The sequence below is a fragment of the Crinia signifera genome, chromosome 4 (assembly GCF_055691185.1).
Source record: "Crinia signifera chromosome 4, ASM5569118v1, whole genome shotgun sequence".
In the NCBI taxonomy this organism is placed as follows: Eukaryota; Metazoa; Chordata; class Amphibia; order Anura; family Myobatrachidae; genus Crinia; species Crinia signifera.
The window spans coordinates 184,707,590-184,719,718 of record NC_139220.1 but is presented as its reverse complement, the minus strand read 5'-3'; the positions used below and the strand labels follow the sequence as shown (position 1 = coordinate 184,719,718).

Sequence of the window (12,129 nt, the reverse complement as noted above, 5' to 3'; positions counted from 1 at the left end):
AATTAGGACTGCCTTGGAGAGTACATACAGATGGAGCCCCTCTCATTCACTCTCAGCGCTCGCCAGAACCTCCCCGCTGGCGAGCGCTGGTGGAGAGGGACTCCGTCAGACTGGGATGCGTGTGCATCTCACATGCAGGTGTGTCCAAGTCACTCTGCGGCTGGGCAGTGTGATCCTGCCCATCTCTGCTTCAGGGAGACGGGCAGGGTTAGGGGGGTTTGTGGCGGAGGTGGGGACTGGCAATGGCGGCGGGGAGCTCCGTCGGAATGGGGCATATGAGCGTCTCATGCATGCACACCCCCTTCCGATGGCTGTCAGGGGATGGTGGCTGGCGGGGACTGGCCTTGCAAAGAAGAGGCCGGCTTCATCTGTATGTGTTGGGTGAATTCTAGGTAATAAACATAAAGGCACTATCAATACTGTCAATGCTATCAATACTGACTAACATTGAGTAGAAGCAATCTTATATATTAGCTTGTTCAAAGTTTCTACTACTTATATCAGAAAGGTTTCGCTGTTAGTCAAATGCTTTCTGTCTATGGAATTAAGCTCTCAAAGAGACAGCTGGTTGCACTATTTAACACCATTGACAGGAAAAACTGAATAGCAGACATTGCTAGTCAAAGACTATAACAAGACTCTATTCGGATATTGCCCATAGCAACCAGCAACCAGCTTCTACTTATTTATATAGCACCTTCTAGAAGATAATAGATAGAACCTTATTAGTTGCTATGGGCAACATCCCATCTTCAATAAATATCCCATCTTAGTAAATTTCCCCCTACATGTCAGGCCAACATTTAAGTCTGTATAAACCATTGCTGCTGCATTGTCTCTCAGAGAACAGAAATATTTTCAGTCAGGGGTCAGTTCATACCTTTAAATAGATTTCGAGGATAAAACCCCTTGGTATGGGTATTCTGAGACCATGGCCACAATGAGAAAGATGGACCCTGGAGGCTTTGCCCAGTACAGTTGTTAAAGTAGGGGGTACTTGTAATGGTAGGTGGAACTATTGTCACCTCCACCAAGGCCCTGCACAGAATTTCCAAAGGAAAAACACCACCTAAGTTATAGATGATGCAGCCACATCCCACATCCCCCTTCCTCGGGCTCCATGGTTCTCATTCAATTACAGCCCATCCAGCCTTATACTCACATGAGTTCCACCATCTCTCCTGGACCACTTTAAACCCTGGCCAAGCATGTGGGGAATGGCCATACCCCATTGTGATTATCATACATCCCCTGAGGATGTTGAACCATGGTGATTGGTGGCAGCCATTCCAGACAACACCAGGTACTTTGCACCTGGTAGGGCCCCCAGATAAAGCAGAGCTCTTACAATATAAAATATGTGTAATCAGAACATGTTTCCATCTGTTTCCATAACTAACAAGGCCACCTCTACCAGGTTACATTTTTGCTGAACTATCTAGTTTGGGGTTTGACAAATATGGGTACACAATAAACAACATAATAATAATTTGTCAGCTTTTTATTTTCATCTTTAATGTAACTACTGTACATTACACTAAAAATGTGCTATGGTTTATGTATTTGATTCATCTTCTTTATCATAAAAAAAGTTGAATATTGGCTATAAATGCAAAGCAATCCAAGCATTCCGGAGTAAGCTTTACGAAAAAGTTTCCTAAGATCTCCAAGGATGTAATCATAAAAAAAGAAAATTCATCAATTATCCTTTGGACTCCAGCAAGGATATAAATTAGGAAGCATTGTTGTTATTACAGTAATGTTTATTAGCTTTCTATCTACTAATGACTTCCAGATGGTGCCTGGTGTTGTAGAAGTGGCTGCATGAAGAGTCCAACAGTGCCTGAAACGCAAACAATGATAAAAATCCATAGAAACAGTCTATCCACGACCATGGCAACATACTTCCAGTCTTCAATGATCTAGAAGAGATAAGAATATATGTGTTAATATCACCATCTTCACTGTGTTCTGGAGTCTAGGGGTTGATGCAGAGTTGTACATCAATCAGTTGCAGTTGTTCCCATATTATATGCACAGAAATAAAGGTGAATATTTACTCATTTGCAGTTCCGCAGTTTGCAGTCATCATTATCAGTGGACAGTTGCACTAGCATTATACTAAATGCAGAAGATCCATCAGAAAACAGGAAGTATTGCACATATGCACAACTTTGCGTAGCCTTCAATACCACCAACACACTCTCTGACCTTTTCCAAATGTGAATTCCAAGTAACACCTGCATTACACCCTTTCCATCGCAAGTGGTGACTAAACTGAATTTTACTAGATTTCCATAGATTCATACGCTCAGATTAAGGGAATGTACAGTGAAAACACCCAAGATAGACTTGGCCAACCAACTTCTGTTCAGCTCTACATCAGCCACTAGGTGTTAGTCACTAACAGTGACAATCATAGCCTTCTGCACAATAGGCGATGAAACGACACATTTACACACACACTCCTGGTCCCCTGGAGAAGTGTGCAAGTCTTCCACATTACTCTTTCCACTGTCCGCACCCCTCCCTCTATACAAACTCCCATGCCCACACCCTTGCCTCCATCTGCTCACGCAGGAGGAATGGGCAGAGGGATTACATGACATACGCTAAATTGCATAATTGTAGCCCTGCCCACACTTTACAATGCCAGTATTGTGGGCTAGGATGGCTCTAATGCCCCAGGAATGCCTCCTCCAAGCCCACTACATGCAAACAGCTAAAACTTTATTGAAAAAATCTTTTACAGGCCACCATACTAAGTCGCCATTTATAAACTGCCACTGCTGACTTAAGTGTACCACATGTTGTGAGTAATGATTTTGCAATAAGATATATACTAGACACAATGATGCCATCACAAATATGTGTTGAGTCTTATAACTATGACAAAAGCCAGCTTGCAACTTTCATGAGGGACTCCAAAAATACCAATGTACATGTTATGTATAACAAGTAGTAGACATGTAGTACAGGGTACACAGAACATTACATTACAGTAACCAAAATATAAACTGAACGCAGGTAACAACTAGCAGCACAATTTACAATACAACTGGGAAACAAAGTGATTAGCAAAGGGTAGAACCTGTTTCCAATAGTGATGGCATGATTACTAGCAGGGGTAGAGCTGATAAAATTGAAAATTGGCTATGAATGTGAGGAATTCCAAGCTAAATGGCCACAAAATAGGCTGTGGAAACAAAATAAAAAGTACCCTGCTCCTAGGAGATTACAATCTAAGGGAGTTGAGAGACAGACATATGATTTGAGGCAAGAGCATGTAGATGGGGAGCTGAGGGCTATAAGTAGGTGAGGTAGAAATGGTAGAGGTAGGAGGCTGGGGTGAGTGATCTGGCAAGAAGGGTAATTGGCAGAAAGGTATGCCAACAATCCTGATGTATCGAGAGAGATTGTTCCAGTGAAACAATGAAACAGGCAAAATTGGATGTAAGTGTGAGATGCAGTAACCAGTGCAGAGGAGAGGTGAAATTTATTGGCTGATTGGAGTGGACAGGAAGGCGTATGTAAGGACATGAGATTGGAGATATAAAGAGAAATCGAGTTAGAGATGACTTTGTATGTGAGGGTAAGGAAAAGAAAGGATTACGTAGGGGGAAGGGGTACAAGTGCAGGTTTTAGTGGGGTTTAATGGCAGATGTGGAATGGCACAAGGGGAAGATAAGTCTAGCTGCAGAGTGGAGAATATATTGGAGGGGAGCAGAGCAGAGAGAAGTGACCCCTGGATTTGACAGAAAGCAAGTCATTGGTAACTTTGACTAGGGCAGTATCAGTGGAGTAAAAAAAAGCCAAATAGGAGAGGATCAAAGATGGAGCTGTCAGAGAGGCAACTGGTAAGATGGTTGTAAACAAGCCACTCCAGTAGATTAGAAGTGAAAGGTAGAATCGAAATGGAGTGGAAGGTAGTGGGTGAGGATGGGTCGGGTTTGAGTTTTTTATGAATAGGCACGACAGCAACATGTTTTAAGAGTAATGGAAAAATGCCATTGGAGAAAATAAGTCTAGAGTTGAGCAAGGTGTTAGCAGGCAATGGCAGAGAGTGGGGGAGGTGAGAAGGGAGGGGGTTCAGGAAGCAGGTTAAGGGGGGGACAAGATTTGGGAGTGGACTTTGTCATTGGTGGTGGGGTGGAATTGTAGTGTATTGTGGGATGGGTGCAGCAGGGGAAGTAGAAATCTTTTGTGATGGATTGCCTCAATTTTGGAATAGAAGAGAGAGGCAAAGTCAGTTGTAGTGAGGAAGTATGGTAGATGAGAAGGGGGTTGAGTGTTGAAAGTACTAAGTAAGTGGCAGGGGTTTGAGGGCTTTGGGGAGATGAGTGACTGAAAAAATGTGGGTTAGGGCAAAGCTGTAGGAAGAGAGGACTAAAATATGTGGTTATCATGTGTGGTTACGCACAACACAGGTATTCACAGATGGCCCACATTGCGCATTTTCCTGAAAATATCTATAGGGTGCATGAGAAAATTTGCAATATCGGGTTGCCTTCTGGTGCTAGAGTTACAACCATTTTTGTAGTACCTCGCTTCCATATCCACAAATTAAATTGCCTACTTTAAGCCATAATCATTTGTAGTTGATGTAGCCTATTAGTCAACAAAAAGTCATACAGTAGATTAGCCTTTAGTTAGCCATTATATACACTATTGCACCAGTTGCATTTGTATTAATAACATACAGTAAGTGGAAATGTACTGTATGTGTTTGTGGATAGCATGCATTGCTGAGGTCATAAAAAACAATAGTTACATGCATTAAAGTGATGTAAGGGGTGCCGGATGGCTCCCCGACAGTCGGGATTCAGACAGTCAGTACTCCGACGTCGGAATCCTGACTGCTCCATCGTGGGGGTCCACGACCCCCATAGAGGGAGAATAAAATAGGTGGCGAGCGCAGCTCGCCACCGTGCCCGCAGCGTGGCAAGCGCAGCGAGCCCACAAGGGGCTTCATTGCACTCCCCACGCTGTGCAGTCGGGATTCCGACCTCGGAGTACTGACTGTCGGAATCCCGACTGTCGGGGTATTATACCACACCCGATGTAAGTAAGACTGATGGCTGCCAGGTAAAAAATACAGAAATTGCCCTTTAGACATTTTTCCATTAAATCATCAATATAGTATTAATAGAAAATTTAAGGTGGTAAGAAAATACAGCACTAGAAGTATATACTGTAGTAACAATAAAACTTAGATATTATACTGTTGCTAATTCACTTATAAATAACGAAGAATGCAATCTACTTAATGTACTGTATTAGAAGCCTACTACTGCAGTATAATTATTATTATTATTATGAGTTATTAGCTTGGCAAGAAGTCTGGGAGACATTGAAGCTGTTGTTACACTGAATATGCTATAAATATCTGCACATAATGTAAACAATGCATCTGCCGAAAAAACATATATTTAACAATCGTAAAGTTATTAAATATTATCAGCTTCATTTGGTGTTTGTTTAGTAGGCTTTGTAAGGAAGGGCGGCATAAGGATTGCAATCACAGCCTTCTATACCAAAATAGAAATGAAGGCCACAAATGTTATTTAATTCAGAGAAATATGCAGTGAAGTGTTGCTGACGCCAGGGGCAGAGACTCAATGTGTGCCCTTTTCTTTCTTAATGCAAATTAGCATAAACATGTGCATTAGTTTGTTATACATTATAAAAGACAAAATGTTGTCCTGAAAATGATGATTAAATCTACTAGTTTATGATTTCTAATATTTTGGTATCCCCAAATCCTGACCTCTGAACATGCTGCCTTTCTTCCTCCTTATGCCGGCACCACTGGCCACTATCACATTAGTAGAAATATATGGGTCTATTTAATTAGCCTTGAACGGAGGTATAATGGAAGGAGAAATCTACCAGTCAAGCTCATAACTGCCATATTACAGTCTGAGGGGGGATATATGAAGGGTCGTTATGGGGAGAAGTGATATTCAGCGCACATAATGTGTGATACCACTTCTCCCACTTGTATGAAGGGGCCGGCATTCATTAAAAGATAGCACACCGATTTGCAGGGCAATGTATGAATGAATTTGACAGTTGCAGGGTGGAAATGACCTATCTCCACAGCAGGGACAACACTGTCCCTGCCTGTGCTGACCGCCAGCTCCGGGTTGGCAGGAGTTCTCACATGAGTAGCGCCCAGTACAGCTGGCCAGGCAGGCAGAGACAATACATCAATCAGTGCGTGATGATGCGCTGGGCACAGAAGGGGGCATCACCCGATGGGGGAGTTTTCACTCCCCCCGCTTCGGCAGACAAGATGTTAATACATCTTATCGTTGTTACTTCCATGATAAGTGCCGCTATAATACATCTCCCCTGAGTTTGAAAAATTACAGTTAGGAATTGGTTGGGTGGTACTTTATCTGCATCCACTTTATCTCCATCCAAGGCTTAATAAATTTGCTCTGTGACAATGATTTCCATGTGTACAAGGATGGCTCTTACACTTTGGTCTTCGTCGTCACTCTTCATGTGATCTGCTATAAAGCTCACACCTTCCATAGCTTCTTGAACCTGTGGGGAGAACTTTCTGGTGTGTCTATATCGGACATCTTGGGCTGTATGATGTTCAGACTGTTCATTAACTCTCTGATCACATCCTTTTGCATTTGTAAAGCAGCCAGAGTTCCGGTATGAGTCCATCTGGGGGTTCTGCTGGCAACTGCGTCGTTTTTGGCTGGAAGAGTTGTGCTCTGGTCTTTTTATAAACAGAAACACAGGAAGCCTTTCCAAAAAACAGTTTTTAACCCATTGTGGCATGGTGTGTGTGCTAGGAGACCTATGGTGGACATTAAGGACACAGACACTAGTGACAATTGAAAATGTCACTAGAACCATAGTGAACATCAGGTATTTTCCAATGAGTGGAACATCAAGAGAAGTTGGTGGGACAATTTTAGAGATTAAAAGCAGAAACACAGTCAGTGCTAGCAGAACAGAAATACACAAGGTCATCTTCTGTCCACAGTCCGATGGAAGGTAAAACACCAGTATCGCTAATGATGTAATAAGAATACAAGGGATGATCAGATTGATTGTATAAAACAGAGGTTTTCTTTTGATGATAAAATCATAGGTTACATCGACGTAAGTTGGATCGAGTGGGTTGACAGTTCTCCTTCCGGGTAGTTTTATGATATCCCATTCTCCACTTGGTGTAAAGTCATCCATACTAGCCGAGGCGTAACCAAGCACAAGATCAATTTCTGTATAATCATAAGTCCAGGAACGAAACTTCAGAGTGCAGTTCTGCTGGTCAAAGGGAAAGTGTTTGACTTCTATTTTGCATGCGCTCTTATAAATAGCTGGAGGTAGCCAAGCAATGCTGCCGTTGTACTGCACAACTGCGTTGGTAAACAAGGAGACCTCATACGTGCCATCAGCACTGGTAAAGAGAATAGGAAACATTTGAGAGATTAAAAATAAGATATTAGATACAACAAAGCATACATAGCATTCAATGGTAAACGATCGTCTAGATATGCAGACTAATGTCAAACAATGACCTTGCTTACCTATTTCAATGAAACCAGTTAATGTCTTATAAAATAGCTATACAGGAGATGACTTACTGACTTGTTGCCACCACTAAGGTGATCATTGGAGTACTGAAAGTGCCATGAGACCGCATGTACAGATCTACTGTGTCTTCTGACCAAGCCCATTCCTATTGGAATACTCTCAGTCCATAGCATGTTCCTCACCTTCAGTCCCATTGAGTTATTTATGACTCCTTTACCTGTAGCACCACTCTCTATTACATCATCAGAACTTGCTAATAATATTTCTCATCTAATTTGCAAATAAACTCTTCTCTCAGGAACATATCATTACATATTGAGTAGCTATACTAAAGAAAACATTGTATAGGGCAGTGATGGCTAACCTTGACACTCCAAATGTTGTTGAACTACACATCCCAGTATGTTTTGCTCCAGTTTTGCTATTGGGCCATGCTAAAACTGATGCAGGGCATGCTGGGATGTGTAGTTCAATAACAGCTGGAGTGTCAAGGTTAGCCATCACTGGTATAGGGTTTGCCACTGTATACAATACATACTGAAGTTATTAGATTAAAAAGGCATGCTATACACGTATATGCATATATGAATGACAATGACAAACTGCAAGGAGGTATTATGTTGAGCTGCATAATGTGCAGCGTTTTTCAGTACTTATTATAGAGAACAATGTCCGGCAGCCAGATCTGTTTGGATGGAATGCGAAGTTTCTTTATGCCATCATATTCAGCTGGATTCCAGGTCAATCGATAGTCCACCCACTCCTACAGACAGTGAAATTCAACGTTACAACTTATTTTCTTTGTTATGGGAGTCTGCTAAATAGTCATCTCCTGCGTTGATTATTGCAAAAGTCTCCTTACTGCACTTCCCCAATACAGACTCTCACCACATTAATGCAGCTACAAGGCTGTTCTTATCCCTTACAGACATCTTATTGGAGTTTCATTTGATATTAACAATTAGCACTCAGTTAACATCTGTCCCCCAGAGACTCAATGACATTGAAGTCCCTAAAGTCTTCGCCCAAAGGAGTCTTACTGACAGCCCGCCACCCAAACTAAACCCAAAACAAGTGCAAGGGATGGGCTGCCATTAAAGTTCCAGGAAGCAGGCTGCTAAGTCCCTAAAGGAAGGGTGTCAGTGACATCCAACATTCTGACAGCCAAGTTACTGGCCCTAAAGGAAACAATAAACAGTAGGAAGCTGCAGCATACTCTGAAATGTATATCTCTGCCCATCTAAGCATGTCTAAATGTGCCACTCGAGGCAAGGTGCACACAGCGTGCTAATATGTTTATTAAAATATATTAATTCCAAACTATACAAGCACTTAGTCTGCATCTTGTGGCTATACATGCTCAAAGGAAGAGATGAGCAAAGCAGTTTGACATGGTTTGGAATTCTATGATTTGTGGTCATGTAGGTGGGGTTAAAACAGTTTGCAAAATGCATTTCAGATAAAATGCATGAAAAAGAATGTCTCATATGTGGGAATATAGTAGTTGGGATTGCTAACATGTACAGTACCTTTACAATGCTTAGATTAAACAAAAAATCTTCAATTGTATGTGCCCTTTTCTATCTTCAAACTGTATATTTTATAAAATGTCTATTTGAACCAGAGAAAATGATGTGAGGCTCAATTACCAATAATAGTGTAAATAGAATTATTGGGCGGTAAGATATACTGTATACAAGGAATTCACATTTTTGGTTATAGTTTATTTGCTTAAAATCATTTTACAGTAATAACACTGTACTCTATAATACTTACCTGATTTAGCCAAACATTAGTTGTCATAATTTGCTCCCGTTCATTCTAAGATTACAAAAAAAACACATATATGGATATGTAAATAAATGTAACATTTTGTTAGAATTGAAAGACAAATTATTACATTACATCAGTCAAATACCAGGCTATATTGAAAAGTAATGTCTCCATGGCTATAAGTTTTTGTTTTTTTTGTGAACACATTTGAACACTTTTTTGTGTACATAACTCAGTTTATCCTCTGTTTAATGCACTATTCACTTTTCAACATAGTCCCTGTCCCTTTCCACGCATGTGCACCAATGCTTGACGAGTCTGGTAAACGCGTCTGAGAAGAAAGGTGGTGGTTGTTTTTGAGACCAGGGCTGAATAACAGTTTTCACCTCGTCATCAGACGTGTTGACCCTTAGGATGCTCTTTGATCTTTGAGAAAAGGGTTGCAGTGCCTGCAGTTCAAGGCTTTTCTGCCACACCCGTCGTACAGCACCGACCTTGCGTCTTGCGAATTTCACCTCTTCTCACAGATGAAAGAGCACCTTAAGGGTCAACTCTGATGATGCGGTGAAAGCTGCCATTCAGTCCTGGTGTCAATAACAACCACCAGTATTCTTCTCCAGGAGGTTTGCCCAACTTGTCGAGTGTTGGCTGGAGACTATTTTGGAAAGTGAATAGTGCATTACATAGATGATAAACTGAGTTATCATGTACAAAAAGTGTTCAAATGTGTTTAAAAATAAAAACTTACAGCCATGAAGGCATTACTTTTCAATAAAGCCTCGTACTATAGAGAAAATATGAAGTAGAAAGTTGTAATTATGAAAGCATTAAAAACATACACACAGTATAAACAAACAACATGATTATCACTGACTTGTATTATTGTGTATTTTTCCAGTTCACACACCCATACACACTAGAGGATATAGTAAAAGATATCGCTCAGGAATAGTTGTACAGAAAGAGGTGAATAGTCAGTAATGTAAATTATGCACGCTCCCACACATCTTTAATGACCCCTCCCATCTGCTGAACATTGCTGGTCGATCTGGCTATATAGCCAATGACCTGCATGTTCAATGGGTTCCAGTGACATCATTGAGCAATATCGTTTACTGATATGGTTCAGTGTGTACACTAAATATTGGGGACCCGGAGCCGACATTGTTAACTACTGTATATTTGCCGTGACCAGCATCGGGTAGTGTGTATGGGGCTTTAGGTAACCAGCTCCAAATTAAATTAAGGAAAAAAAATTGCCAGGAAATGCTGGGAAAATCTGCAAGACACTGTAGGCTCTATTCATGAAGCATTCAAAGGGTTGAAAAATAAGAGAGTGGAGAAGTCAGACATAGAGGTAGAAATAAAGATGCTTTGCGCTGCTGGATATATGAATTGCTGAGTATGTCTGCCGAATAAAAATACTGTTTAAATTGTAACAATTTTATGACATTAAAAGTTTATCACACATGTAACCAAATACATATACACATAAAAAACAGATACAAATTATCTAACATATAACTCCATATAAAGTGGCACTTGAGGTAGGGGGTCTCCAGGTCTATATTAATGTAACCATAAAAGGGGTATTTAGCAGCAATAGTAGTTCAGTGAATACTATGGAGGTCTGCACAAGCAAGGGTTAATAAGCCGATAAAGAAGAGAGAGACAATCCTTTAGCATGTAACCAAGGATTCTCTCTCTACTTTATCGGGTTCATGCCGGATTCTTGGCGGTTCGACCCTGTAATTGGTGCAATGGTAAAGGGGTTACCGGTTACAGCTAACCATTAGCAACACGGCAATACGAACCGGGTAAAAAGAAGGGTTCTTACTGGTTCGTTGCCATGTTGCTGTGCAGTGTGAACCGGTTAATCAGGTCGAGCAACCCGTTTCCCATTCACGGTATGGAGGAGGCAGTGCTTGGCGCAGCGCCAGCTCTAAACGCTGCAGAGTCATACCAGGACTGAACTGTTTCAAAGTCCCGGTGTGACCCTGCAATTGAGGTCTGAAAGCGGTATAAGTGACTCTCAGTAACAAGTATTACTGTCCCATTTATTTTCTAAAGATTATGTGGACTTTGGGATTGTATAATGTGTTACTGCTGTGTTACAAAGTGTATACTGCATTAGTCAGTATTCCTAACCATTTTCTCTGCCATTATAATATCCGGGACCTAAAATAATTCCATTTTTTTGTATGGAGGAGAACGTCTGTATGCTCTTCCACAAAGCAGGGAACTCCTGTTTACAGTAAATCATCTTTCTCCACTGCATAAATATATTTTAGAATAGTGTCTAACTAATCAAAACTACGTTTTACATTTTAGTGCAACAATAAGTGCACTTGTGTACCTACAGTGCGCTTGGGAAGGAACGCCTGCAGGCCCTCCCATTGGCTATTGGTAAATTTGCAGCTCTCCATACGCTGCCATCTCATTATGTAAATCCATTCCCTTCCAGGCAAGCAGGACAGTAACTACTACATGTAACATGACAAAAGAGCATTTGTGCTGCTGTTTTAGACTTTTACAATTCATAAATGATTGGAGACATTTTAAATTCAAGAAATGCTTTTACCTTCCAAGGTTTCAAAAGCGTCTATACCAGCTGGGTGTGTTGTTACAGAGAAATAAGTATTTAGCCGTGACCTAATGTATTTGTGCTTCAGATTTACACAGTAGTATGTTGTCTGAGACAGAGAACAGAGCTCGCGGTTAAATTAAATAATAGCAGAAATGCACATTAAATCTAATAGACTTCATAATTGCATTTGAAAGAACGTCACTGGTTTA

At 41.0% G+C, this 12,129-nt stretch overlaps 1 protein-coding gene across 1 annotated transcript in view; it reads right to left on the bottom strand.

Moving 5' to 3' along the window:
* Positions 1-779: 779 nt before the first annotated feature.
* CHRNB4 (cholinergic receptor nicotinic beta 4 subunit) overlaps positions 780-12,129 on the bottom strand; it is a 28,070-nt gene continuing 16,720 nt past the window's right edge. Inside the window, exons 3-6 of the mRNA XM_083179698.1 lie at positions 9,337-9,381; positions 8,214-8,323; positions 6,484-7,423; positions 780-1,922 (exon numbers count right to left, since the gene is read on the bottom strand). Coding sequence (XP_083035824.1) covers positions 1,782-1,922; positions 6,484-7,423; positions 8,214-8,323; positions 9,337-9,381 — 1,236 coding nt within the window. The 3' untranslated portion in view covers positions 780-1,781. The remainder of the gene's footprint in view (positions 1,923-6,483; positions 7,424-8,213; positions 8,324-9,336; positions 9,382-12,129) is intronic.